The sequence below is a fragment of the Rosa chinensis genome, chromosome 7, assembly GCF_002994745.2.
Source record: "Rosa chinensis cultivar Old Blush chromosome 7, RchiOBHm-V2, whole genome shotgun sequence".
Taxonomy (NCBI): Eukaryota; Viridiplantae; Streptophyta; class Magnoliopsida; order Rosales; family Rosaceae; genus Rosa; species Rosa chinensis.
Window position 1 is genome coordinate 13,658,004 of NC_037094.1, and position 22,810 is coordinate 13,680,813.

A 22,810-nucleotide genomic window follows, 5' to 3' on the forward strand; every position below is an offset into this window, starting at 1 on the left:
CAAACTGACCCTAAAATTAACCCATTTTGGTGCTAGTGGTCACAGACCCTATAATATAATTAGAAAATTATATGTAATTTGTTATAATTGTTGAAGGAAAATCGACTTAGTGTGCCTTATCAAACTAGGAGTAGCAATAGGAGAGAAGGTTCTAGAATTCCTAATCATAGATGGATTGTTATTCCTTGTAACATTAGAATATGTACTTGTAATCCCTATATATAGGGCTCCTATTCTCAATAATACGACAGACAATTCTCTCTACATTCTCTCTCAATTCCCTGCGGCCTCAGGGTAGCATTGACTCCACCAATGCTCTTTCTACTCCAAATTTTGCTACTAAAGTCAATTGTGACTTCGTGGCTCAACCAAAATCCTCATTGGTTGTTTCTAAAGCCCATCATTCGTTCTGCAAAGCCTACACTTTAGCAAAATTAGGATCGAGACCATCCTATACAAAGGACACTAAAGAAAATATACCATTCTTACAGAGAATCCAAGGTGATATCTGTGGACCTATTCAACTACCATGCGGACCATTTAGATATTTTATGGTGTTGGTTGATGCATCGACACGCTGGTCACATGTCATGCTCTTATCCACAAGGAACGCTGCATTTGCTAAACTCCTAGCCCAAATTATTAAGCTAAGGGCTCACCACCCTGATCATCCTATTAAGTCTATAAGGTTAGACAATGCTGGGGAGTTTACATAAAAAACTTTTGATGATTATTGCATGTCCATTGGGATTGAAGTTGAACATCCAGTTTCTCATGTTCGCACCCAAAATGGTCTCTCAGAAGCCGCCATTAAACTACTATAAATGGTCTCTAGGGCATTGGTAATGCGCACCAATCTCCCTATTTCTGCTTGGGGCTATGCAATATTGCCTGCAGCTGTGCTTATTCGTCTGAGGCCCACTGCCACTCAACCCTTCTCTGCGTCCCAGATGGTGACTGGGTAAGAGCCTAATGTCTCACACTTACGCATATTTGGGTGTGTAGTTTATGTGCCTATTGCGCCGCCACAGAGCACCAAAATAGGTCCTCAACGACGATTAGGCATTTATGTTGGATATGATTCTCCAACGATTATCCGCTACATAGAACCCTTGACAGGTGATATCTTTACCGCTAGATTTGCAGATTGTCACTTCAATGAGACAGCCGTCCCGTCGTTAGGGGGAGATAAGAACATCAATGTTCAACAGGAACGACAGGAATTGTCATGGTCTGTCCCTACTCTGTCTCATCTTGATCCCTGAACCGCACAGTCCGAAATTGAAGTGCGGAGAATTCTCGATCTTCAGACCGTAGCAGAATCGATGCCTGATGCGTTTTCTGATATCGCTAAAGTGATGAGATCACATATACCTGCTGCAAACGTGCCTGCAAGGATTGATGTCCCTAGAATTAGAGGACATGACGCCACATCAAGAGTACATGAGTATGGCGCCAACGTCCCTACCCTTGGTGACGTTGTGGGTAGGCCCATGGCTCCTGCCAAGAAGCACGGGAGGCCCATAGGTTTGATGGATTCTCGCCCAAGAAAGAAAGCGAGTTTGGCACAGAATAATCCATTAATCATCGATGTGCATAATCCATCTCATGAGAATATTTCGGATTATGGTTATGTCCAAGAGACATCTTTGGGGGACGCTCCAATGTCAGAACCAATTCCAGAGAATAGAGAGATCTCAATGAATTACACTAGTGTACATGAGATGATGGATATAAATTCTATGGCAATTGATGATGCATTTGCATATCATGTTGCAAAAGGAATCATAGAATATGATGATATCAAACCTCGCTCTGTCGAAGAATGTCAACGAAGAGCGGATTTGCCTAAATGGAAAGATGCTATCCAGGCTGAATTGGATTCACTAACAAAGAGACAAGTATTTGGGCCTATAACGTAGACACCCCCAGATGTAAAACGTGTTGGCCATAAATAGGTCTTTGTTAGAAAGCGTAATGAGAAAAATGAGGTGGTAAGATATAAAGCCCGCTTTGTGGGGCAAGGTTTCTCACAAGGCCCTGGAATCGACTACGAGGAGGCGTATTCTCCCGTAATGGACGTTATAGCGTTCCGCTACCTTGTCAGTTTGGTAGTTTCCAAAAAACTTGACATGCAGCTTATGGATGTGGTTACAACATATCTCTATGGGGATCTAGATTCAGAAATATATATTAAGGTTCCAGATGGACTTCAATTACCTAAATCAAGTGGCTCTAAACCACAGAGCGCGTTTTCAATAAGATTAAAATGCTCACTATATGGATTAAAACAATCCGGACTGATGTGGTATAACCGTCTAAGTGACTACTTGATTGAGAATGGATATATTAACAATGAAATATGCCCATGCGTGTTCATTAAGAGACCAAGTTCCGGATTTGCAATCGTAGCAGTTTATGTCAATGACATGAACCTAATTGGAATTCTAGATGAGTTGAAGGAAACTGCTAAATACTTGAAATCCGAATTTGAGATGAAAGATCTTGGGAAAACACAGTATTGTCTCGGTTTAGAACTCGAGCACCGTAGTGATGGAATTTTGATCCATCAGTCTGCATACACTCAGAAAATCCTAAGGCGCTTTAATGAAGTTAAAGCAAAGCCTGTGAGTACTCCCATGATTGGTCGTAGTCTTGAGCCCAGAAAAGATTCATTTCGTCCAAAGGATGAGGGCGAGGAAGCATTAGAGGCCGAAGTGCCCTATCTAAGTGCAATAGGCGTATTATTGTACTTAGCTCAATGCACAAGACCAGACATCTCCTTCGCAGTGTGCTTGTTAGCTAGACATAGCTCTGCGTCAACACGTCGCCATTGGATTGGTGTAAAGACAATCTTTCAATACCTACGAGGTACGATTGATATGGGCCTACTCTATCCTTACAGAGAGAAAAGCTATGACGGAAATTTGGGATCGGACCCCAAGAGGCAAAGAGCCACCGTCCAAAGGATTGCCGACGACCATGTTGCCACCGCCGGCGCTGCCGCCGTCCAGGGTGGCCGGCCTCACCCTATCCCCCTCCATCAAAACGACAATGATGTTTTGATGGGTTTTGCTGATGCAAGGTACCTCTCTAACCCTCACAAAGGTCGCTCCCAAACAGGTTATGTCTTTACCATGGGAAGCACTGCAATATCTTGGAGGTCTACGAAACAGACCCTTGTTGCTACTTCCTCTAATTATGCAGAGATTATTGCTCTACATGAAGCCGTTCGTGAATGTATATGGCTAAGGTCTGTAATTAGACATATTCAAGGAAGTTGTGATTTGAAGTCTACCACTGATAAACCTACATGCATTTAGGAGGATAATGCAACTTGTATTGAACAAATAAAGTTAGGTTTCATCAAGGGTGACAACACCAAGCATATATCGCCTAAGTTCTTTTATAATCAGCAACAACAATCACTTCTAAAGATTGAAGTGAATCAAATCCGATCAGAGGATAATGTAGCGGACTTATTCACTAAGTCGTTACCTAAATCCACCTTCGAGAAACATGTGAAGAGCATCGGATTGAGAAAATTATCCGAACTCCCACGATTGTAGCAATCAGGGGGAGATATCGACATCAGGGGGAGTTATGATGTCTACATGTTCGATCTTGAAGAGTGAAGAACGTGTTGTGCTCTTTTTGTCCTTCGACCATGGTTATTTTTATCCCACATGGTTTTTGTTACCTGACAAGGTTTTTAACGAGACAACGGATGAAGCGTCACCACCAAGTTTGAGCGACACAAGGGGGAGTGTTGAAGGAAAATTGACTTAGTGTGCCTTATCAAACTAGGAGTACCAATAGGAGAGAAGGTTCTAGAATTCCTAGTCATAGATGGATTGGTATTCCTTGTAACATTAGAATATGTACTTGTAATCCCTAGATATAGGGCTCCTATTCTCAATAATACGACAGACAATTCTCTCTACATTCTCTCTCGATTCCCTTTTACTTAAACAATAATATAAGTAGCATACATATAATAAATTGGACAGAGGAAAAAAGATATTCTTAGTGGTCAGGAGGGAGGAAGCGTTCTGACATGGTCCCCTGGCCTCGATTAGTCTCTGGACCTAAGAAGTCTTTGAGGAACTGTGTGATCTCGATTAAAAAATAAAATAAAATAAAATAAAAAAAACATATATGACCATTGCCGTAAATGTTTCTTGGAAGGTCTAAAAAGTGATCAAAATCTTCATTAAAAAAAAAAAAGTGATCAAAATATCACATGTTACTAGAAAAAGACTTTGAGAAGAAAGACTGCTAAAGAAGACAAAATAGAGACGGCCAAAATTTTCCTCTCATATTGACAATAAAAGCAAGGCCACCTAGTCTAGCTTTATCCTTCACATCATTACATGCACAATCAAACACCCTATGCAATTAGTCAGCACATTCTACAGTCATTTTTGTCCTTTTTTCAACTGTATCTGAGTATGTCACTTGAAAAGACTACTAGAAGAGTAGCTATATCTGTGACTCCGTGTTATGGATAGGTGGGTTGTTTAGATTAATAGTGCGAAAGAAGATGAAAATTGGTGGTTACATGGGCATGTCACACATTAAAAGCACTGTAAGGAGAAAGACAAGTTCTCCCGGGTATGAATACTTGCCTTTGACAAAGATAGAAAGTGTGTGTGTTTGAAAGGCAGGTTTCTGCCTGAACTAGCCAGAGATCTCCAAAGAAAAACAAGTAAGCACTTTTGTCCTGAAAGCCTATTAGACCTAGAGTGAGATTTCTGGGTTTTTCCCAATGTCTGAATGCATCTTTATTGAGTTACATTACATGCATTGTGTGTTTGAAAGGCAGGTTTCTGCATAAACTAGCCAGAGACCACCAAAGTAAAACAAGTAAGCACTTAGTTTTGAACGCATGTTAGACCTAGAGTGAGTTTTCTGGGTTTTTCCCAATGTCTGAATGCATATTTATCGAGTTATATTACACGATGGGTAGCTTTATAGCATGCATTTGAACATATATATGTTTGGTCTTCGATAGTACCTTTTCTAACTTGGTGATAGCTTCATATGTACCCAACTGTCAGAGAATTTTTCTTCAAATCTGTGAAGAGGAAGGAACTTAGATATACAATTATGTTTTCAAGTACATATGTTGTTCATATGTGTACTCTATGTGGTCTTAACTTACTATACTACTGTTGGTCTGCTTAAAATTAACAGTGTATTTAAGATGCATTTCCTTTTCTGCTTTCAAATTCTTCTCCCTTGTAATTGTGCAGACTTTCCAGATCACTGGGGAACAACATGGGGGAGGGTTTCTGGACCTTATTCTGCACCAGTTCCGAGTGTTCAAATGGGTCTGGAAATGAATGCAGCTCTGGCATTCTAGCCATTATCGATCCAAATTCATGTATCAACAATATTGTCGTCATTGCAGTTGATATTTTGCTCCTACTCATCTTGTTATGTTTCCTTATGTATAGAATAGCATCAAAGAAGATTATAGCACCATCACAGCCTCAAACGTTCTCTCCAGTATCAGTTGTGTCAATCAGTTTCAATGCAGGTTTGGCATTGGCCTACTTGGGGTCTGGGATATGGACAATCATTGAGAAAGTATATACGTATCACATGGTTTTACCTCTACATGGATGGCTAGTATATTTTTTTCAAGGGTTTACATGGTTGGGCCTGGGTTTTACCATAAACCTCTCAAAACCACACCTTCCGCATAACGCAATAATGAAATTCTTTTCAATTTTTGGTTTCTTAATTGCAGTTTTCCTTTGTGGTTCATCAATTTGGGAATCTATTCTGGATGGGGCCTTATCAGTTCTGATTGTTTTAAACATTCTTTGTTTCCCGGGATCAATTCTCTTGCTCTTTAGTGCATTTGAAGGAACAAATAATGCAAAAGGTGATCCAGAAGTCCATAATGGTCATGCTTTCTACACACCTTTGCCAGGTGCAGAACCAGATATCACAGGTGATATCAGTCCGAATGACACTGTAACTCCTTTTGCAAAAGCTGGATTATTTAGTAAAATGTCATTTTGGTGGTTGAATCCATTAATGAAGAAAGGTAAGGAAAAGATCCTTGAGAATGAAGATATTCCACAATTGCGAGAAGCTGATCGAGCACGAACATTGCACTCAATATTCAGGGAGCAATTGCATAAAAGAAAGGAAAGTCATCCGTCTAGTGACCCTTCTATTCTGACCATAATTTTTTTCTGCCAGTGGAAAGCAATTTTGGTTTCAGGGTTCTTTGCACTCCTCAAGATTCTCGCAATGACTGCCTCCCCACTGTTTCTCATAGCTTTCATTAAGGTTGTTGATGGCGATGCAGCTTTTAAATATGAGGTTTATGCACTGACTGCTGGTCTGTTCGTTGTGAAAATCGTGGAGTCACTGTCAGAGAGGCAATGGTTCTTTAGAACTAGACTTATTGGACTCCAGGTAAGATCATTGATATCTGCAGCGGTTTATCAGAAGCAACTAAGACTCTCAAATGCTGCCAAGACGACTCATTCTCCTGGTGAGATAGTGAACTATGTAACAGTGGATGCTTACAGAATCGGTGAATTTCCTTACTGGTTTCATCAGATATGGTCCACAAACCTTCAATTGTGTCTCTCACTACTTATTATTTACTTCTCTGTTGGGGCAGCAACTCTTGCAGCTCTAACTGTTCTCATATTGACTATGGTGGTAAGCTCTCCATTGGCGAAGTTGCAGCATGAGTACCAAACAAAGTTCATGATTGCACAAAACAAGAGGTTGAGGGCCATTACAGAAGCACTATCAAATATGAAAATCTTGAAGCTGTATTCTTGGGAGACAAATTTCAAGAAAGTCATAGAAGGTTTTAGAGCAGAAGAACTCAAATGGATAGCTAAAGTACTGTCACAAAAGGGATATTGTAATGCTTTATTCTGGACGGCTCCTGTTTTGGCAGCAGCTGTCACCTTTTGGACATGTTACTTCCTGGGATTTACACTCACAGCTAGCAATGTTTTCACGTTTCTAGCAACTTTGCGTATACTTCAGGAGCCAATTAGGCTAATCCCAGACGTCTTTGGAGCATTTATTGAAGCAAAGGTTTCATTTTCTCGGATTGTGAAGTTTCTTGATGCCCCAGAGTTGGAGAACAGACATACAAGGAAACAGAGCTGTGACAGGGAGGTTGAGCATTCAATTTTCATTAGAGCCTCTGAAATTTCATGGGATATAGAAGCTACAAGGGCCACATTGAGGGACATTAATTTAGTGGTTAAGCAAGGAGAAAAAGTAGCTATTTGTGGAGAGGTTGGCTCAGGAAAATCAACCCTTTTAGCTGGAATTCTTGGAGAGGTTCCACGCATCAATGGCATTGTAAGTATTCATTTCCATTGCAAAAAACAATTAATAAGAGCTTATAAGTTTAAATCCACACTACAGCTTGTGACTGCCTGAAGTACAGGTTCAAGTATATGGCACGATAGCATATGTCTCTCAGTCTGCATGGATCCAAACAGGAACTATACAAGATAATATTCTGTTTGGGACTCCCATGGATCATGTTAGATACCAAGAAACTCTTGAGAAGTGTTCTCTCATAAAGGACCTCAATATTCTTCCATTCGGCGATCTCACTCAGATAGGAGAAAGAGGTGTCAATCTAAGTGGTGGCCAGAAACAGCGCATTCAACTTGCACGTGCATTGTATCAAAATGCTGAAGTCTACTTATTGGATGATCCTTTCAGTGCTGTTGATGCTCATACTGCCATAAGCCTGTTCAATGTAACTATTACTTCTCAACTAGTTTGATATTGTTTTTCAATTTGAAATTGTCTCCTTTGAAATCTGATGTGAAAGTTTTCAGGAATATGTCATGGGAGCTCTGGCAGAGAAGACAGTGTTGCTTGTTACACACCAAGTCGACTTCCTTCCAGCTTTTAATTCAATATTGGTAATGTATAAGCTCTTCTAAATTCTCAGCTTTTCTGTGTACTATTCTTATGTTTTTGATAGATTAATTACGGTCCATTTTGGTTTAATGATATAAGTTTTCTTATTCAATGATCTGCCCAGTAAGTCTCATATGTGAAGCAATCAGTTTATGTATAGTATTTTTCTTTTCTTCACAGTTGATGTCTTGGGGAAAAATTTCAAGAGCAGCTCCTTTCGACGAGTTACTGGCTTCTTGTCAAGAGTTCCAAGACCTTGTCAATGCACATAATGACACTGCTGGTTCCGGGAGGCAAGTTCAATATGCTTCTACTAGGAAACAGAAATTGGCTGCAGAGGAGATTGAGAAAGAAAGAACAGAGGTAGAGCTAAAAGAATCTTCAGGAGATCAATTGATTAAGAAAGAAGAGAGAGAAACAGGAGACACAGGGTTCAAGCCATACATTCAGTATTTGAAGCATAGCAGGGGCTTTTTGCATTTCTCCTTATCAGTTCTTTTCTTGTTTCTGTTCATTGTTGGGCAATTAATTCAGAATTATTGGTTGGCTTTGAATCTTCAGGACTATAGCGTGTCCAGAGTCAAACTCTTCACAGTTTATTCTGTGATCTTCTGTATAATGTCATTCTTTTTGCTTCTTCGATCTTTTATGATAGTTGATTTAGGATGTGGAGCTTCAGAATCTATTTTCTCTGCACTACTGAACTCTCTTTTCCGAGCACCAATGCTGTTTTATGATTCAACACCTGTGGGGAGGATACTTAGTCGGGTAAGACTCGAGAGTTTTATGATTCAACACCACTACTGAACTCTCTTTTCCGAGCACTACTTAAATAATCTGCTTTACGCTTTACAGCTACCAAATGAAACTTCCTTACATTTTCATTGGCTATTTCAGGTATCTACTGATATGAATATCATCGACCTTGAAGTAGGTTTAAAGTTGGCATTTGCTGCTGGGGCGATTGTTAGCGCCTACAGCATATTTTTGGTATTGGTTGTTCTTGCTTGGCCACTCGTGTTTCTGATTGCACCTACAATTTATCTTACTTATCTGTTTCAGGTACTGCACTAAACCACCCTTACCATCACACTAATGTCATTACACTTTTTGCCTTTTCTAAACTACACATCTTCTTCTTAATTGGATTACTTCTGTACCAACAGAATTACTACTTTGCTTCTGCAAAAGAGTTAATGCGAATGAATGGCACGACTAAGTCTGCGATTGCAAGCCAACTTTCTGAATCTATTGCTGGAGCAATGACAATCAGAGCTTTTGGAGAGGAGAAACGATTCTATTCAAAAAACTTGGAATTTATTGATGCAAATTCTAGTGCTGACTTCAATAGTTTCTCAACAAATGAGTGGTTAACCGAACGTCTGGAATTTCTGTGTGCTATTGTTCTCTCAGCCTCAGCCATTGCCATTACTTGGATAGATGCTTCTTCCTCTGGTTAGTAAAGACGGCTTCCCACCATCCAATTCCTCCTCAGTTAGAAGCATACACGTACATTTCTTCTTGTAACCATCTATTCATTGATACATCGTTTAACATTTTGCTTCATCTTTTGACAGGATTTGTTGGGATGACACTATCATATGGTCTCTCATTAAATGTATTCCTCGTAACTTCTGTCCAACTTCAGTGCATGATAGGAAATTCAATTGTTTCTGTTGAAAGGGTAGAACAATACATGCATATTACCAGTGAATCTGCACAAATAATAGAAGAAAACCGACCCGCACACAATTGGCCTGTTGTTGGTAAAGTGGAAATATGTGACTTAAAGGTTAGCATGACAAAGAAACACTACAAAATATTACTCTAAGAAAACTGGAACTTGATTATAACCTTGACTAACATTATGCAGGTCAGATATAGGCCAAATTCTCCTTTGGTTCTTCGTGGGATAAATTGCATAATTGAAGGAGGGTACAAAGTTGGAATCGTTGGCCGGACTGGAAGTGGAAAGACAACTCTTATCAGCGTTTTGTTTCGTCTGGTAGAGCCTACAGGGGGAAAAGTCATTATAGATGATTATGACATTTGTACCATTGGTCTTCATGATTTAAGATCACGTTTGGGGATCATCCCACAAGAGCCAACGTTATTCGGTGGCTCTGTGAGATTCAACCTTGACCCCTTATCAGAGCATACTGATCTTGAAATATGGGAGGTATAGTTTTTGCATGTGTTATTGACTTTTGCTTTTGAAGTCCTTTTCATTCGTAAAGCTTAATGTGTTTAGCTAAAAATTATGAAAGGGCTCCGTCAGAACTAGTCAAGTATATATTCATACTCCATGTGTTTTGTTTCTCACACTTAAATCTTCTATGAATGTGTTGAAGGTTCTTGAGAAATGCCAGTTACGAAAGGCCATTGAAGAGAAAGAAGAGGGTCTGGACACCTTTGGTAAGACCATAAGAGAATGTGTATCTAGTTGTGCTTTTCAGTGTCATAGAAAATTTGAAACCACAACTAAGAAATGGTATTGCAGTTGTGCAAGATGGAACAAACTGGAGCACGGGGCAGCGTCAACTATTTTGTTTGGGACGTGCTTTACTGAAGAGGAGCCGAATACTAGTGCTGGATGAAGCCACTGCATCAATGGACAATGCAACAGACTCTATTCTCCAGAAAACTATAAGAAAGGAATTTGCAGACTGCACTGTAATAACAGTGGCCCATAGGATACCAACCGTGATGGACTGCACTAAAGTTCTTGCTATAAGTGATGGTAAGCACCCTATCCCCCTCCATAATTAACCAAATTTTGCTTGTGGTAGTTATGTGATGCTAGTTGTTACTCTGCCAAATTTGCATTGACAGGGCTATTAGTAGAGTATGATGAGCCAGTGAAGCTGATGAACAATGAGGGGTCACTGTTTGGGCAGCTTGTGAAGGAATACTGGTCGCGTTCTGCCAATGCTGCCATCCATTCAGAAGATTGATAGCGAAAGGAGATACCTCTGGTACAGCTAGCACCATATCCGGCTTTAAATTTTAAGATGTCATCGAGTTTTTGCCCATTTTTGGTCTAATGATGGCACTGAGCTAGAATTTAATAAGCTATTGCAGCATTCATTGTTCTTTTTCGTTGGCCAGAAGCATGCAAGGTACAAACAGGTGTTCAAGAGATCATTTTTCCCTCCAAAATAATACTAGCTAGTTTCTTCAAAGCTTATTGCGTCTCGCCAAAGTAGTAATGAAACCATGGTTACAAACAGCAAATAAACAGCAACTATGGTTTCAAAGCAACTACTGACACACACACACACACACACACACAGATAGTAACAACAATATTCTGAAGAATAAGCATGAATTATCTAAGATATAGAGCTCTGGCATTGCAGAAAAGATATGAGACAAAGGTATAGTAAAATAATGGTCCTGTAGGATGTTATATGTCTGTCATTGTATATTGTGAGATTCGAGCAGTGTTTTTCTGTCATTGGTTTGTAATAAAAGTAGTTGGACTCATGCTATTGAAGACGAGGTTAACAATTCAGGTGAGGAATCTAGAGCTAAGAATTATGTAATTTTTTCTGGGTAATGCTTCTGAAAAATGTTTGCTTTAGTAAGAAAAGTATCTGGACAAGGGCATCTGTTTGTAAACACTTTCTGGTTCGTCCTCAATTGCTAACTTTAACTAATTACAGAGACTTGGATTGCCCATGACATCCAAATGTAGAGATCAAATGGAGAGGGTTTTATATTGCACGAAAGTGGTGGTTGGAGTGGTGTGCCCTCTTTTCAGTCCCACGGGAAGCCTCGATCAGATTAATCATTTTGGAAAGGGGTTCCTTGTACCGTAGAAACTTTACTCAACCCATAACTACAGGTGTTGTAATGAAGGTTGTGAAGATAGCCATGAGAACCATGAAATATCAGATGGTTGATCATTCAAAACCTGCAAATTCTGAGACCCGTGTAAGGTTTTATGGACTTATCAATATCAACTCAAGGAAGCAGCTACTTGTTACTCTAAGTACAGAACAAGCAATCGGATTTAGCAATGATGTTTCAATCTGTATTCCTAGTTCATTGAAGGAAATCATTCATTGAGGACCATGCCTTATTACATTAGGATTAATGTGATTTTGTACATGAACGAGGAATGTTGTTCCTATATATTGCTAATAGATATAGGAAACCTTTATGCCCTAGTTAGCCTATGTAAGGAACCACTTGGTCCCTGCTCTAGCTGTCAACAATACTCGAGAATACATTGCTCTGCCCATAAGAGAATTTCTCAACAAGGATAGCTCAGAGGAGAACCAACCAAGTGCACCAACTCATTAAGATCAACTTGCGATCTTCCACAATGGCTTCAAACCCAGGTATGTCTGTGTTCTTAAGCTTGAGTACAAATCTGGATATACATATACTTGAATATATATTTGATTTACATTTTGGTATCAGAGCCTTTTGTGCTCACTTAAGAATCGACATTGTTTTATCAAAATTTATTTTGTTTTGTTAAAAAAAAAAAAGGAAGTGTTTTTTTTTTTTTTGAATAATGAAGTGTTTCTTTTTAACCAAACACCAAAGGGGGAGAGTATTCAAATATGTTTGGGCTACTTGATCAAAACACCGCCCAAATTTTGTGACGCGAACCGAAGACCTACAGCTAAATAGCGAGTGAAGCAAAATTTTGTCGTTGCTTTACAACGGTTAGCCCCAATTCTGGGTATTTGCTTCAGATGCTGGGTTTCCTTGATTAAGTCTTTAAAAGAGAGTTCCGCCTAAATTTCTCTATATCTTGTTGAATTCTTAATTAGGGAACCATTGCATCTTCTATTTGTCTTCGGATTAATGTTAACATGAGAATTCTCAAACCCAGGTGTGCGGTTCTTCTATGATCCAACTTCCGATTTCTTGCAAAAATTTAAATTCAAATAGCCTTGCTGAGTCCTATAGATGTGATTGTTTGCAGAAATTTCTGTGTGTTCTGTTTTGGTTGGGTTTTATGTTTTCTTATGTATATGAATGCTGAACGATTTTGAATAACTTTTCTCCCATTATTATTTGTGTTCTGTTTTGATTAAATTCAAATGGCTCGTCTCCCTTTTGACTTTAAATCCCAGTACATCATATTGCATAAAACTTAATCAAAAACACCTAAAATGTCTTGATCCAGTTCCAATTTTAGCACTTTACATATAGTATTGTCCATCAGCAGTCCCATGTAAAGTGCTTCTATTGGACCTTAGTTTTGGATTAACACATTGTGATGATAATTTTAGGAGCTTGAATCCTTGCTCCAAATAGGAGGTTTTAAATGATTATCGTTTCTGAGATTAAAGTCAGCATATAACAAGATTTGAAACTCACCTTCAGATGGTAACCTGAACTATCTTCTTGCCACTCTAGGTGTTGACATGTTCTAGATACCAACAGTCGAGTTTTTGAATTTTGGGTATATGATTAAGTTATAAAAGTGTCTAACAGTCTTTTTGCCACTCTAGGTAAAGCATGACACATTCATTTAGGCACTGCATTTTTGCCTCTTCAACTAAATATTTTGCTTACTAATAAACTTCTAAAAATTCTAGCTTTGAATATGCTCTTTAATTGCAACCAAATGGAAACCCTTAATGGATCAAACTTCAAAAGATGGAAACAAGACCTAGAACTTTGTCTAGGATACAGTGACTATGAGCATGTGCTGCATGAAGATCCCCCCACTGAGCTGACACCTACAAGTACTAGGGAAGCAAAGGATAAATATGCACAATGGTATAAACATAATAGGATGGCTCTGGTTATTATGAAAAGATCTATGTCTGAGGCTGTTAAAGGTGGTATACCTGATGCAAAGCTAGCAAGAGAATACTTTAATAACATTGAAGATAAGTATAAGGTATCAGATAAGGATATGAAACTGGAGCCCTCATGAATGCTCTTACTGGATTGAAATTTGATGGGGTAGGTAGCATCTGAGAATACATCTTGAAAGGAACAGAAATTGCAGCAAAGTTAAAGGCATTAGGAATCACTATTGACGATCCTTTCTTGGTGCACCTTATTCTGAATTCCCTACCATCTCAGTATGCTAAGTTAGAATGCAATTACAATACGCAAAAAGAAAAGTGGAGTGTAAATGAGCTGATGATCTCTATTTGTGTTCAAGAAGAGGACAGAATCAAGAAGAGAAAAGGAGTGGCTATTAACTTGTTTAACAAACCGCAGTTTAAGAAAAAGCCTTATAAGCCTAACTATTCAGCACCCTCCACCTCAAAAGTCACAACTGGAGCTTCTCAAGGATCTAACAACACTAAAAACCAGAAATCAAGTTTTGTCAAGTGCTTCTGCTGCTGCAAGCCAGGACATCTTAAGAAAGAATGCAAAGGTTTTAAAGACTGGTTGAACAAAAAAGGTAACAAATCTGATTTTCCTAATAAAACTATTTTTCATTTAGAGTCTAAAATTGTCAGTGTGTCTAGTAGCTCTTGGTGGTTTGATACTGCATCCCCAATTCATGTGATTATATCTATGCAGGGTTTTCTAAGAAAGAGGATTCCAAATAAAGATGAAGCTAGGATTAGCTCGGGGAATGGAAATAGAGTAGCTGTGAAGGCCATAGGAATTGTTAGACTTATTTTTACTAGTAGTTTTACTTTAGATTTAGATAATGTGCTTTGTATTCCTTCTATGCTAAGAAACTTGATTTCAGGCACTCTTTTAGTCAAAAATCATGGCTGTACTTTTGTTGGCAATAATAAAAGTTTAGATTTCTTTAAAAATTCTGATTTTATTGGTGATGCTTCTTTACTTGATGGTTATTGGCATATGAACTGCAGAAATTTTGTTGAAGTGTTTTTAACAGAGAAAACAATTGGTTTTAAAAGGCCTAGATTAAATGAACAATCTGCTTTTCTTTGGCACAAACGTTTGGGACATATTTCAGAAGAAAGGTTGAAAGTGTTAATAAAACAAAACATCTTGCCTCCTTTAGATTTTTCTGATTTTGGTGTCTGCATAGAGTGTCTTAAGGGGAAAACTACCAATCTTAGAAAGAAAGGTTCAATTAGGAGTTAAGAGCTATTAGAACTTATACATACTGATATTTATGGCCCTTTTCCTCACAAAACTATCTGCGGAAATCAGTATTTTATCACTTTTATTGATGATTTTTCAAGATATTGTCAAGTCTTTCTTATTTATGAAAAATCAAAAGCTTTGGAAGTTTTTAAAATCTTTAAGGCAGAAGCTGAGAAGCAACTAAATAAAGCTATTAAGGTTGTTAGATCAAACAGAGGTGAAGAGTTTTATGGTAGGTATACAGAATCAGGGCAGAGTAAAGGACCTTTTGCTCTTTATCTTCAAGAGTGTGGGATTAAAGCTCAATATACAACATCAGGTACACTACAGCAAAATGGAGTTGCAGAGATAAGAAATAGAACACTGATAAATATGGTTAGAAGTATGATCTATAAGTCAGGCTTGCCTCATTACTTGTGGGGAGAAGCTTTAAAGACAGCTAATTATATCTGTAACAGGACCCCCAGCAAATCAGTAGAGAACAAACCCCTTTTGAATTATGGTTCAATAAGAAACCCAGTCTGCATCACTTTTATGTATGGGGCTGCAAAGCAGAGACTAGAATTTACAATCCTCAACAACAGAAGTTGGATTCCATAACCACTAGTTGGTTACCTTAACAAGTCTAAAGGTTTCAGGTTTTACTATCCACACAGCAGGATAAGGATTCTGGAAACTAATAGAGCAATCTTTTTTGGAGAGATGAATGGTTCAGATGATGTAGATGTTGGTGAGTTTGAAACTGAAACTGAATAAGCTGGTTCGCAAGACACTTTTGATTGGCTAGTGTATAGCATTGATGAATATATCAGTACTGCAATAACTTATCAGAATGATCTGCCAATTGTACACAATGTCATACCTCCAGCAGAAGTAGTTATTGATAACCATGATGAGTCCCTACAACAAAATAACAACAATGAAGTCTTGCACCATCAAGAATCACATATTGAACCTCAGCAACTTAATAATGCAATTTAGCAACAGGAGACAATTGAACAACCTCAGCAGCAACCTCAACTACAGTTAAGAAGATCACAAAGAGAAAAGAGGTCAGCTATCCTGGATGATTATGAGACATCATTCTTGACAAAAGTAGACTTTGATTTAGGAGAGGAAGAAGATCCAGCATCTTATTCTCAGGCAATGGAGTCTACGCATGCAGATAAATGGATTGAAGCCATGCAGTCAGAGTTGAAATCAAAGGAAGTTAACAAAGCATGGGAATTAGTTAATAAACCAGAAGGGTATAAGCCAGTAGGATGTAAATGGGTGTTCAAAAAGAAGAAAGATTCAAAGGGAAATATAGAGAGATACAAAGCAAGGTTGGTTGCTAAAGGGTTTACTCAAAAGGAGGGCATTGATTATACGGAAACCTTTTCACCTGTTTCTACGAAAGATGCCTTCAGAATTCTAATGGCTTTGGTGGCACATTTTAACCTTGAACTTCATCAGATGGACGTCAAGACAACCTTTCTAAATGGAAATTTGGACGAAGAGATATATATAATGCAACCTGAGGGCTTTGCTGCAGAAGGACATAATGAAAAGGTATGTAAACTAAAGAAGTCGATTTATGGTTTGAAACAAGCATCTAGGCAGTGGTACCTTAAATTTGATTCAGTAATTAGTTCTTTAGGATTTGTGGAAAATAAGCTGGATGAATGCTATATGAAGGTCAATGGGAGTAGATTTATTTTTAGATTTATATATATGTTGATAATATATTGCTGGCAAGTAGTGACTCGATCCTGTTGAGAGAAATCAAGAATTTTCTGTTGAAAAACTTTGACATGAAGGATATGGGAGAGGCTAGGGGTGGGCATTTTGTACTGAAAATGTGGTTACCGACCCGAACGGCACCCAAAAAACGGTTCGGCAACCTCACCGAACTAAAACGATGTCGTTTTATGATCACACCGCACCGAATCGTATAAAAGCGGTTCGGTTGCAGTTTCGGGTCATAAACTGCCCGATTTAAACTGACCCACACAGAATTTATTTTAATTACATTTTATTTATTTATTATTTCTCTATTGATGGAAATGTTGGTTTTCAATATATAAGAAATCCATTTTTGATTAGGTTTTCAGTTTGTAATAAGTTGCTATGTTTGCTTGATCATTGATATATATATATATATATATATATATGTGTGTGTGTGTGTGTGTGTGATAAGTTGCTATGGTATTTCTACAAGTTGCTTGATATTTGGGTGACATTTGCCGATTTGTGTGGACTCTAAATGCCTTCAAAATTTATTTATGCCTTACTGAAATTGTTAGGTAAAAATAAGTCTGATTTTGGCCCTCTCTTTCTAGTTGAAATTAATAAATCGCTCCAAACCGAAACCGACCCGCACCACGCCGAAATAATCGGTTCAGCCCTTTTGTAATGCGGTTGCAGTTTGATATATAAACCAATCGAAAAAAGCGGTTTGGTTGCGGTTTGGGCCTCAAACCGAACCGAATAGCACTGCGCCCACCCCTAGGAGAGGCAGCCTTTGTTCTTTGTATAGAAATTAAGAGGGACATGGAAAGAAAGATGTTGGGATTGTCTCAAAGAAGTTATGTTGATAGGGTACTTAAGAGGTTTGCAATGGAAACTTGTAAAATAGGTGAGTCACCAATGTCAAAGGGTGATAAACTACATTTAGGACAATGTCCTAAGAATTCACTGGAAAGGAAAGAGATGGGAAAGAGACCCTTTGCAAGATTAATTGGGAGTCTAATGTATGCACAAGTGTGTACGAGACCTGATATTGCATTTTCAGTTGGTGTGTTATCTAGATATCAGTCCAATCCGGGGTGTGAACATTGGGTTGCAGGCAAGAAGGTATTCAGGTATTTACAGAAAACAAAGGATTACATGCTGGTATATAGAAGGGTTGAAGATCAAGATCTTGAAGTGATTGGTTATACAGATTCTGATTACAAGGGTTGCATTGATGATTTGAAATCAACTTCAGGATATATTTACATGTTGGCAGGTGGTGCAATCTCATGGAGAAGTGTAAAGCAATTTTTGACAGCTACTTCAAGTATGCAGGCTAAATATGTAGCCATTCATGATGCCACTGGACAAGCCTTATGGCTTAGAAAGTTCTTAACTGAAATTATGGTAGCGGATTCAGTTGAGAGACCCTTGAAGCTATATTGTGATAATGCAGCTGCAGTGTTCTTTGCTAAGAACAATAGAAGATCAACAGCTTCAAGGAATATAAATGTGAAGTACTATGCTGTTAGAGAAAGTGTGAGGAACAATGAAATTGAAATAATTAAGATTGGCACCCTTTCTCAACTTGCAGACACTCTCACAAAAGCCATTGCAGTAGCACCTTTTCAGGTATATGTTAAGAATATGGGAATTTTCATTCAGTTGTTTAGTCAGAGCTGAAGACTTTAATTTTATAAGCATGTTTTAATAAAGCTGAGAATTGACTAAAACATTAACAATCACTTTAGAAATTTATTTTACTCAAGTTCATTTTATCATGTTTTCTGCATACTTTATTTGACTTGAAAACCTTCGAGACCTAGATTGTTTGTCTGCAGCTTTATGCATGATCAGTAAGATATGAACTTGCAGGTTGATGGCAGTAAGCAAATTTCATAAAGTTCATGATTCTGTTTTGAATCCTACATAAAGGACCTTATTTGTGCTGATATATATATATATATATATACTATTTTACTTTAGCACAGTTCATGTACATAAATTAGCTCTTATGGTCTGTGATTGCTTCTTCATGGCATTGAGGTGCTGGTGCTTGGTTAAGCATCTGATTTCTCATTATCTGTTGAAGTTAATTGCAGATTGACTGAGCTGAGGAATGAATTGAAATTCATGCCTAGTCCAACGCGCACTACATGGTTGCTATATCTTATTTCAGTGACATTCTTGCTGTGTTGAATATTGATAGTCCAAGTGGGAGACTGTAAGGTTTTATGGACTTATCAATATCAACTCAAGGAAGCAGCAACTTGTTACTCTAAGTACAGAACAAGCAATCGGATTTAGCAATGATGTTTCAATCTATATTCCTAGTTCATTGAAGGAAATCATTCATTGAGGACTGATAGGAGCATTTTAATGTGATATTTTAATAGTTAATTCCTCACATTTTGCTTAGTTATTCCTTAACGAATCGATTTTTAACTTAATTTCTATTTTTAGGTACATTGGAGTAGATGAAGAAGAAATGAGTGTTACGTCCATAATTACCTAGAAATGATGGAGAAGAATGAAAATGCACTAAAAAGTCAACCTTGAATATTTTCTTACTCCGGCTAGGAGAATCAGAGCCAAGCAAGGAAGAAGGAGCGGCCACCTGACCAAATGAACTCGAAATGAGCTGAAACTCTCCAGATCCATTCTAGACACCCAAATGATCATTTCTTATGAAGAGTGTCAGAGAAAAATATGAGTGGAAGGCCTTCAAACAATCAGCCCAATTTTCTACAGAAGCAAAACCGGAAAACTGGACCTGTAAGAGGTCCAGCAGCATTTCCGGCCCAACCACATGGAATAAAGCTCTGAAAATTTGTGAGGATGATATACACTCATAGTGGAACATTTTTTATGAAGAAGTCGAAGGCTCATTCTGAAGTTTTGATGGAGAAATAATTGAAGGAATAAAGGGGAAGAAACTGACCTGAAAACAGCTCAACACCACATATTCATGTTTCCCACCCATATGAAGAAAGCATTTCTTTTTCCTTGGATACAATTTTTCTACCCTAAAAGATCATCATCACTTCCACATTTCTTCACCTTCATGCTTTGCTTTCATCATTACCTCATCTTTTACATATTTTACAAACCACTCTCATACTCCACTTTCATTATTTTTCTTCATCTCATCATTTCACTCTTCTTTTTCTTCCCTATTTAAACACCTTCTCCTCTCACTCTCAATCACCAATTCCTTCATCCATCTCATCTTCTTTGTCTCTCCATTTCCTTTCCACTTTTCTCTCCATTCTCTAGTTTTAAGTTTCTGCATTTTTAAGCAAAGAGAAGAAGAGAAGAAGAAGCCATGAAGCCTCCTAGCCGTCATCATCCACCTTGTGCCGTGATAGTGAAGTCTTGCTTTAAAGATTCAAGATCAATGTCTCAAGCTCTTCATCATCCACTCCCTTCATGGTGTAATTCTATCTTTTTCCTTGTAATTTCTTTTGGTTTTCTTTGTTTAGATTTGTAGAACTATGAATTCTAGTTAACAAATAATGTTAAGGGCAAAGTTTAAAGCCCGTTTATATGTTTTGAGATAAAGTTGTGATTTCTATATGTTGATTTTTATGTTGCTTATGTGGGTTTGTTTAATTAAATTTGCATGATAGAAAACTTTTGTATTTTAATCTTATGTGGTTGCAAACACTTAGGGTTTTGATATAATTGGTGCTAGGTTTAAGAACATGAAATCGACTTTTCGTTTTGTGTAAACTTGAATCAAAGTAGTAAAGGTTTTGTGCAAAGACCGAATTTAATTAAAGAGGATTGCAATTAGGTGGACTTTTCCATACTAAGTTGTACACTTGAGTTGATAGCCTTTCTCTATGTCTAATGCGTTGAACATGTCATGATTGACTAGCTTTCTAGGGCTTGATTGCATGTTTGATAGGATTAATCTAGGTGCTTTCGCTTAGGTTAATTAGCATTGAAAAGTAAAATATGGGAAATCATTTGCTTTCGAATGTTTCACATGATCAACTACTCTCTCATGACATTTAAAATCAACTATAGGAATTGTAATTGGATTTCTTGCATATGGATGTGGTTTTGATCTTTGTTCCTTGCGATCCACCCTTGTATATATGTTTTTACGTTTTCTTTATTTTATTTATTTTAATTTTAATTTTAAGAATCCTAATCCCCCCTTATTTGTGTTTACTTGTATATATTTATTCTTTATTTTATTTTTGTAAATAATACTTTATTATTTTAATTCTTTATTTGTTTATACAATTGTATATATTTATATTCTTTATTTTATTTTTGTAAATAATACTTTTCTTTATTTGTTTCACAATTACAAGTGTACCCTCAATCCCCGGAATAGAACGATCCCTATTTGCTTATACTACTAACGATATTTCAGGGTTAAATTATGCGCTTCCCAAGAGCGCACCAAGGACCATGCCTGATTACTTTAGGATTAATGTGATTCTATACATGAGCTAGGAATGTTGTTCCTATTGCTAATAGATATAGGAAACCTTTATGGGAGGGTACCTAACTAGTTAGCCTATATAAGGAACCACTTGGTCCCTGCTCTAGCTATCAACAATACTCGAGAATACATTGCTTTGCCCATAAGAGAATTTCTCAACAAGGATAGCTCAAAGGAGAACAAACCAAGTGCACCAACTCATTAAGATCAACTTGCGATCTTCCACAATGGCTTCAAACCTAGGTATGTCTGTGTTATTAAGCTTGAGTACAAATCTGCATATACATATACTTGAATATATATTTGATTTACAACCCGCACATTAAGTTATACGACACATCCTACGCACATTAATCCTTCAAAGGCCTATCAATAATATGTAACCAATTTTAAGGACAATGAGCTCCACCAACCCTCTAATACTATTCATGAGGAACCCCAGAGTTAGAGCCTCCTGAAAGGGCACTTTACAGAGATGGAAACAGCAATAGTGCCAGTGACCTTTCCGAAACTAAGAGATCCCCGTGACTGAGCGCTGTGGATTGTAGTTATATCAGTATTCAATCCACTTGAGACAAGGTATAATGGGAGGAATATACCAGAATCACCAGATACAAGATCCTTAACATTTTTTCTACAAATGGCATGGTTAATGGTCCTTCCTTTGGAAAAATGCACCAAATAGATATAGAGCATGCATTCCAATTGTGTCAGTAACAAACGTAGCTGCCAAAACTGAAACCAAAGTAGCGCATTCATACATGCAATTCCCGTCCTGGTTCACCCTCAGGACAACGCTGCACCATCCATTTAAGGACACATACAAGTATGAAGGCCGGCTTTAAATTTTTAAGATAGCATTGAGTTTTGCCCTGTTTTGGTCTAAAAATGGGCACTGTCCTACAATTCAACAAGTCATTGCAGCACTCAGTCTTCCTTTTCTTTGGCCAGAAGCATTCAAAGTTACAAACAGATGTCCAAGAGATTCTTTTCCCTCGGAAATAATAATACTAGCAGTTTTCTTCAAAGCTTACTCTGTCTGTCCAAACTACCAATGAAACCATGGTTTTTTTTTTTGGATATTAATGAAATTTCATTAATAATTACCAATGAGAGTAAACTCAATGGAAGGTGCCCAAAACAAGGCCCAAGTACAACTAAACCCAATAAGGAAAATTACAACTCAACCATAATCCACATGGATAGGGCAAAAGAGTGTAACCCTAAAAATTAAAATAAACATCAACTCCTACACTAGCACAGCAGCCGCCGCCGAAGCTCTTCCGCACAACCGTCGCTGCCGCTGCCGCTGCCGCCGCCGCCGCCAGAAGCCAAGAGGATGCGAGAAGTGCTGAATCGAAGTGATGAGTACCGAATAGCCGTTGCCAGAACAATCCCAAAAAGCAAATCCAATCAAAACCAAAATTAAAGGGGATGAGAGAAAGGAACCAATACCACACACACACACTCTCTTCTCCATCAGAGAGACTCAAACCGGGAAGGGAAGACAGCCACCAAGATGGGACAAAAGCCAAAAGCAAAGAACAAATCCAGCGGAGAATGGGGGGTGAAACACCCATGCGTGAGCACCCATAGTCCATACGGTAAGTGACTCGCACTTTTAAGAGGTAGCCACGAAATCCTTCATGGAGAATGTCTTTG

General features: G+C 38.1%; 1 protein-coding gene across 6 annotated transcripts; it reads left to right on the plus strand.

The window, feature by feature from the left end:
• The first annotated feature begins 4,509 nt into the window (after positions 1-4,509).
• LOC112178989 (ABC transporter C family member 10) lies at positions 4,510-11,108 on the plus strand. Of its 6 annotated transcripts, none has more exons than XM_040510690.1 (13): positions 4,510-4,708; positions 4,822-4,866; positions 5,256-7,350; positions 7,439-7,759; positions 7,842-7,928; positions 8,107-8,694; positions 8,824-8,988; positions 9,093-9,381; positions 9,504-9,718; positions 9,800-10,105; positions 10,278-10,341; positions 10,427-10,666; positions 10,759-11,108. In XM_040510690.1, the coding sequence occupies exons 3-13, from the start codon at positions 5,281-5,283 to the stop codon at positions 10,878-10,880; spliced, it is 4,467 nt and encodes a 1,488-aa protein (XP_040366624.1). In that variant the 5' UTR covers positions 4,510-4,708; positions 4,822-4,866; positions 5,256-5,280; the 3' UTR covers positions 10,881-11,108. The 6 variants fall into 6 exon arrangements, with proteins under 6 accessions (XP_040366624.1, XP_024173043.1, XP_024173042.1 ...); XM_040510692.1 differs by lacking the exons at positions 4,510-4,708; positions 4,822-4,866 and adding an exon at positions 4,875-4,902 and having other exon boundaries at positions 5,256-5,542; positions 5,756-7,350; XM_024317275.2 differs by lacking the exon at positions 4,822-4,866.
• Positions 11,109-22,810: the final 11,702 nt, after the last annotated feature.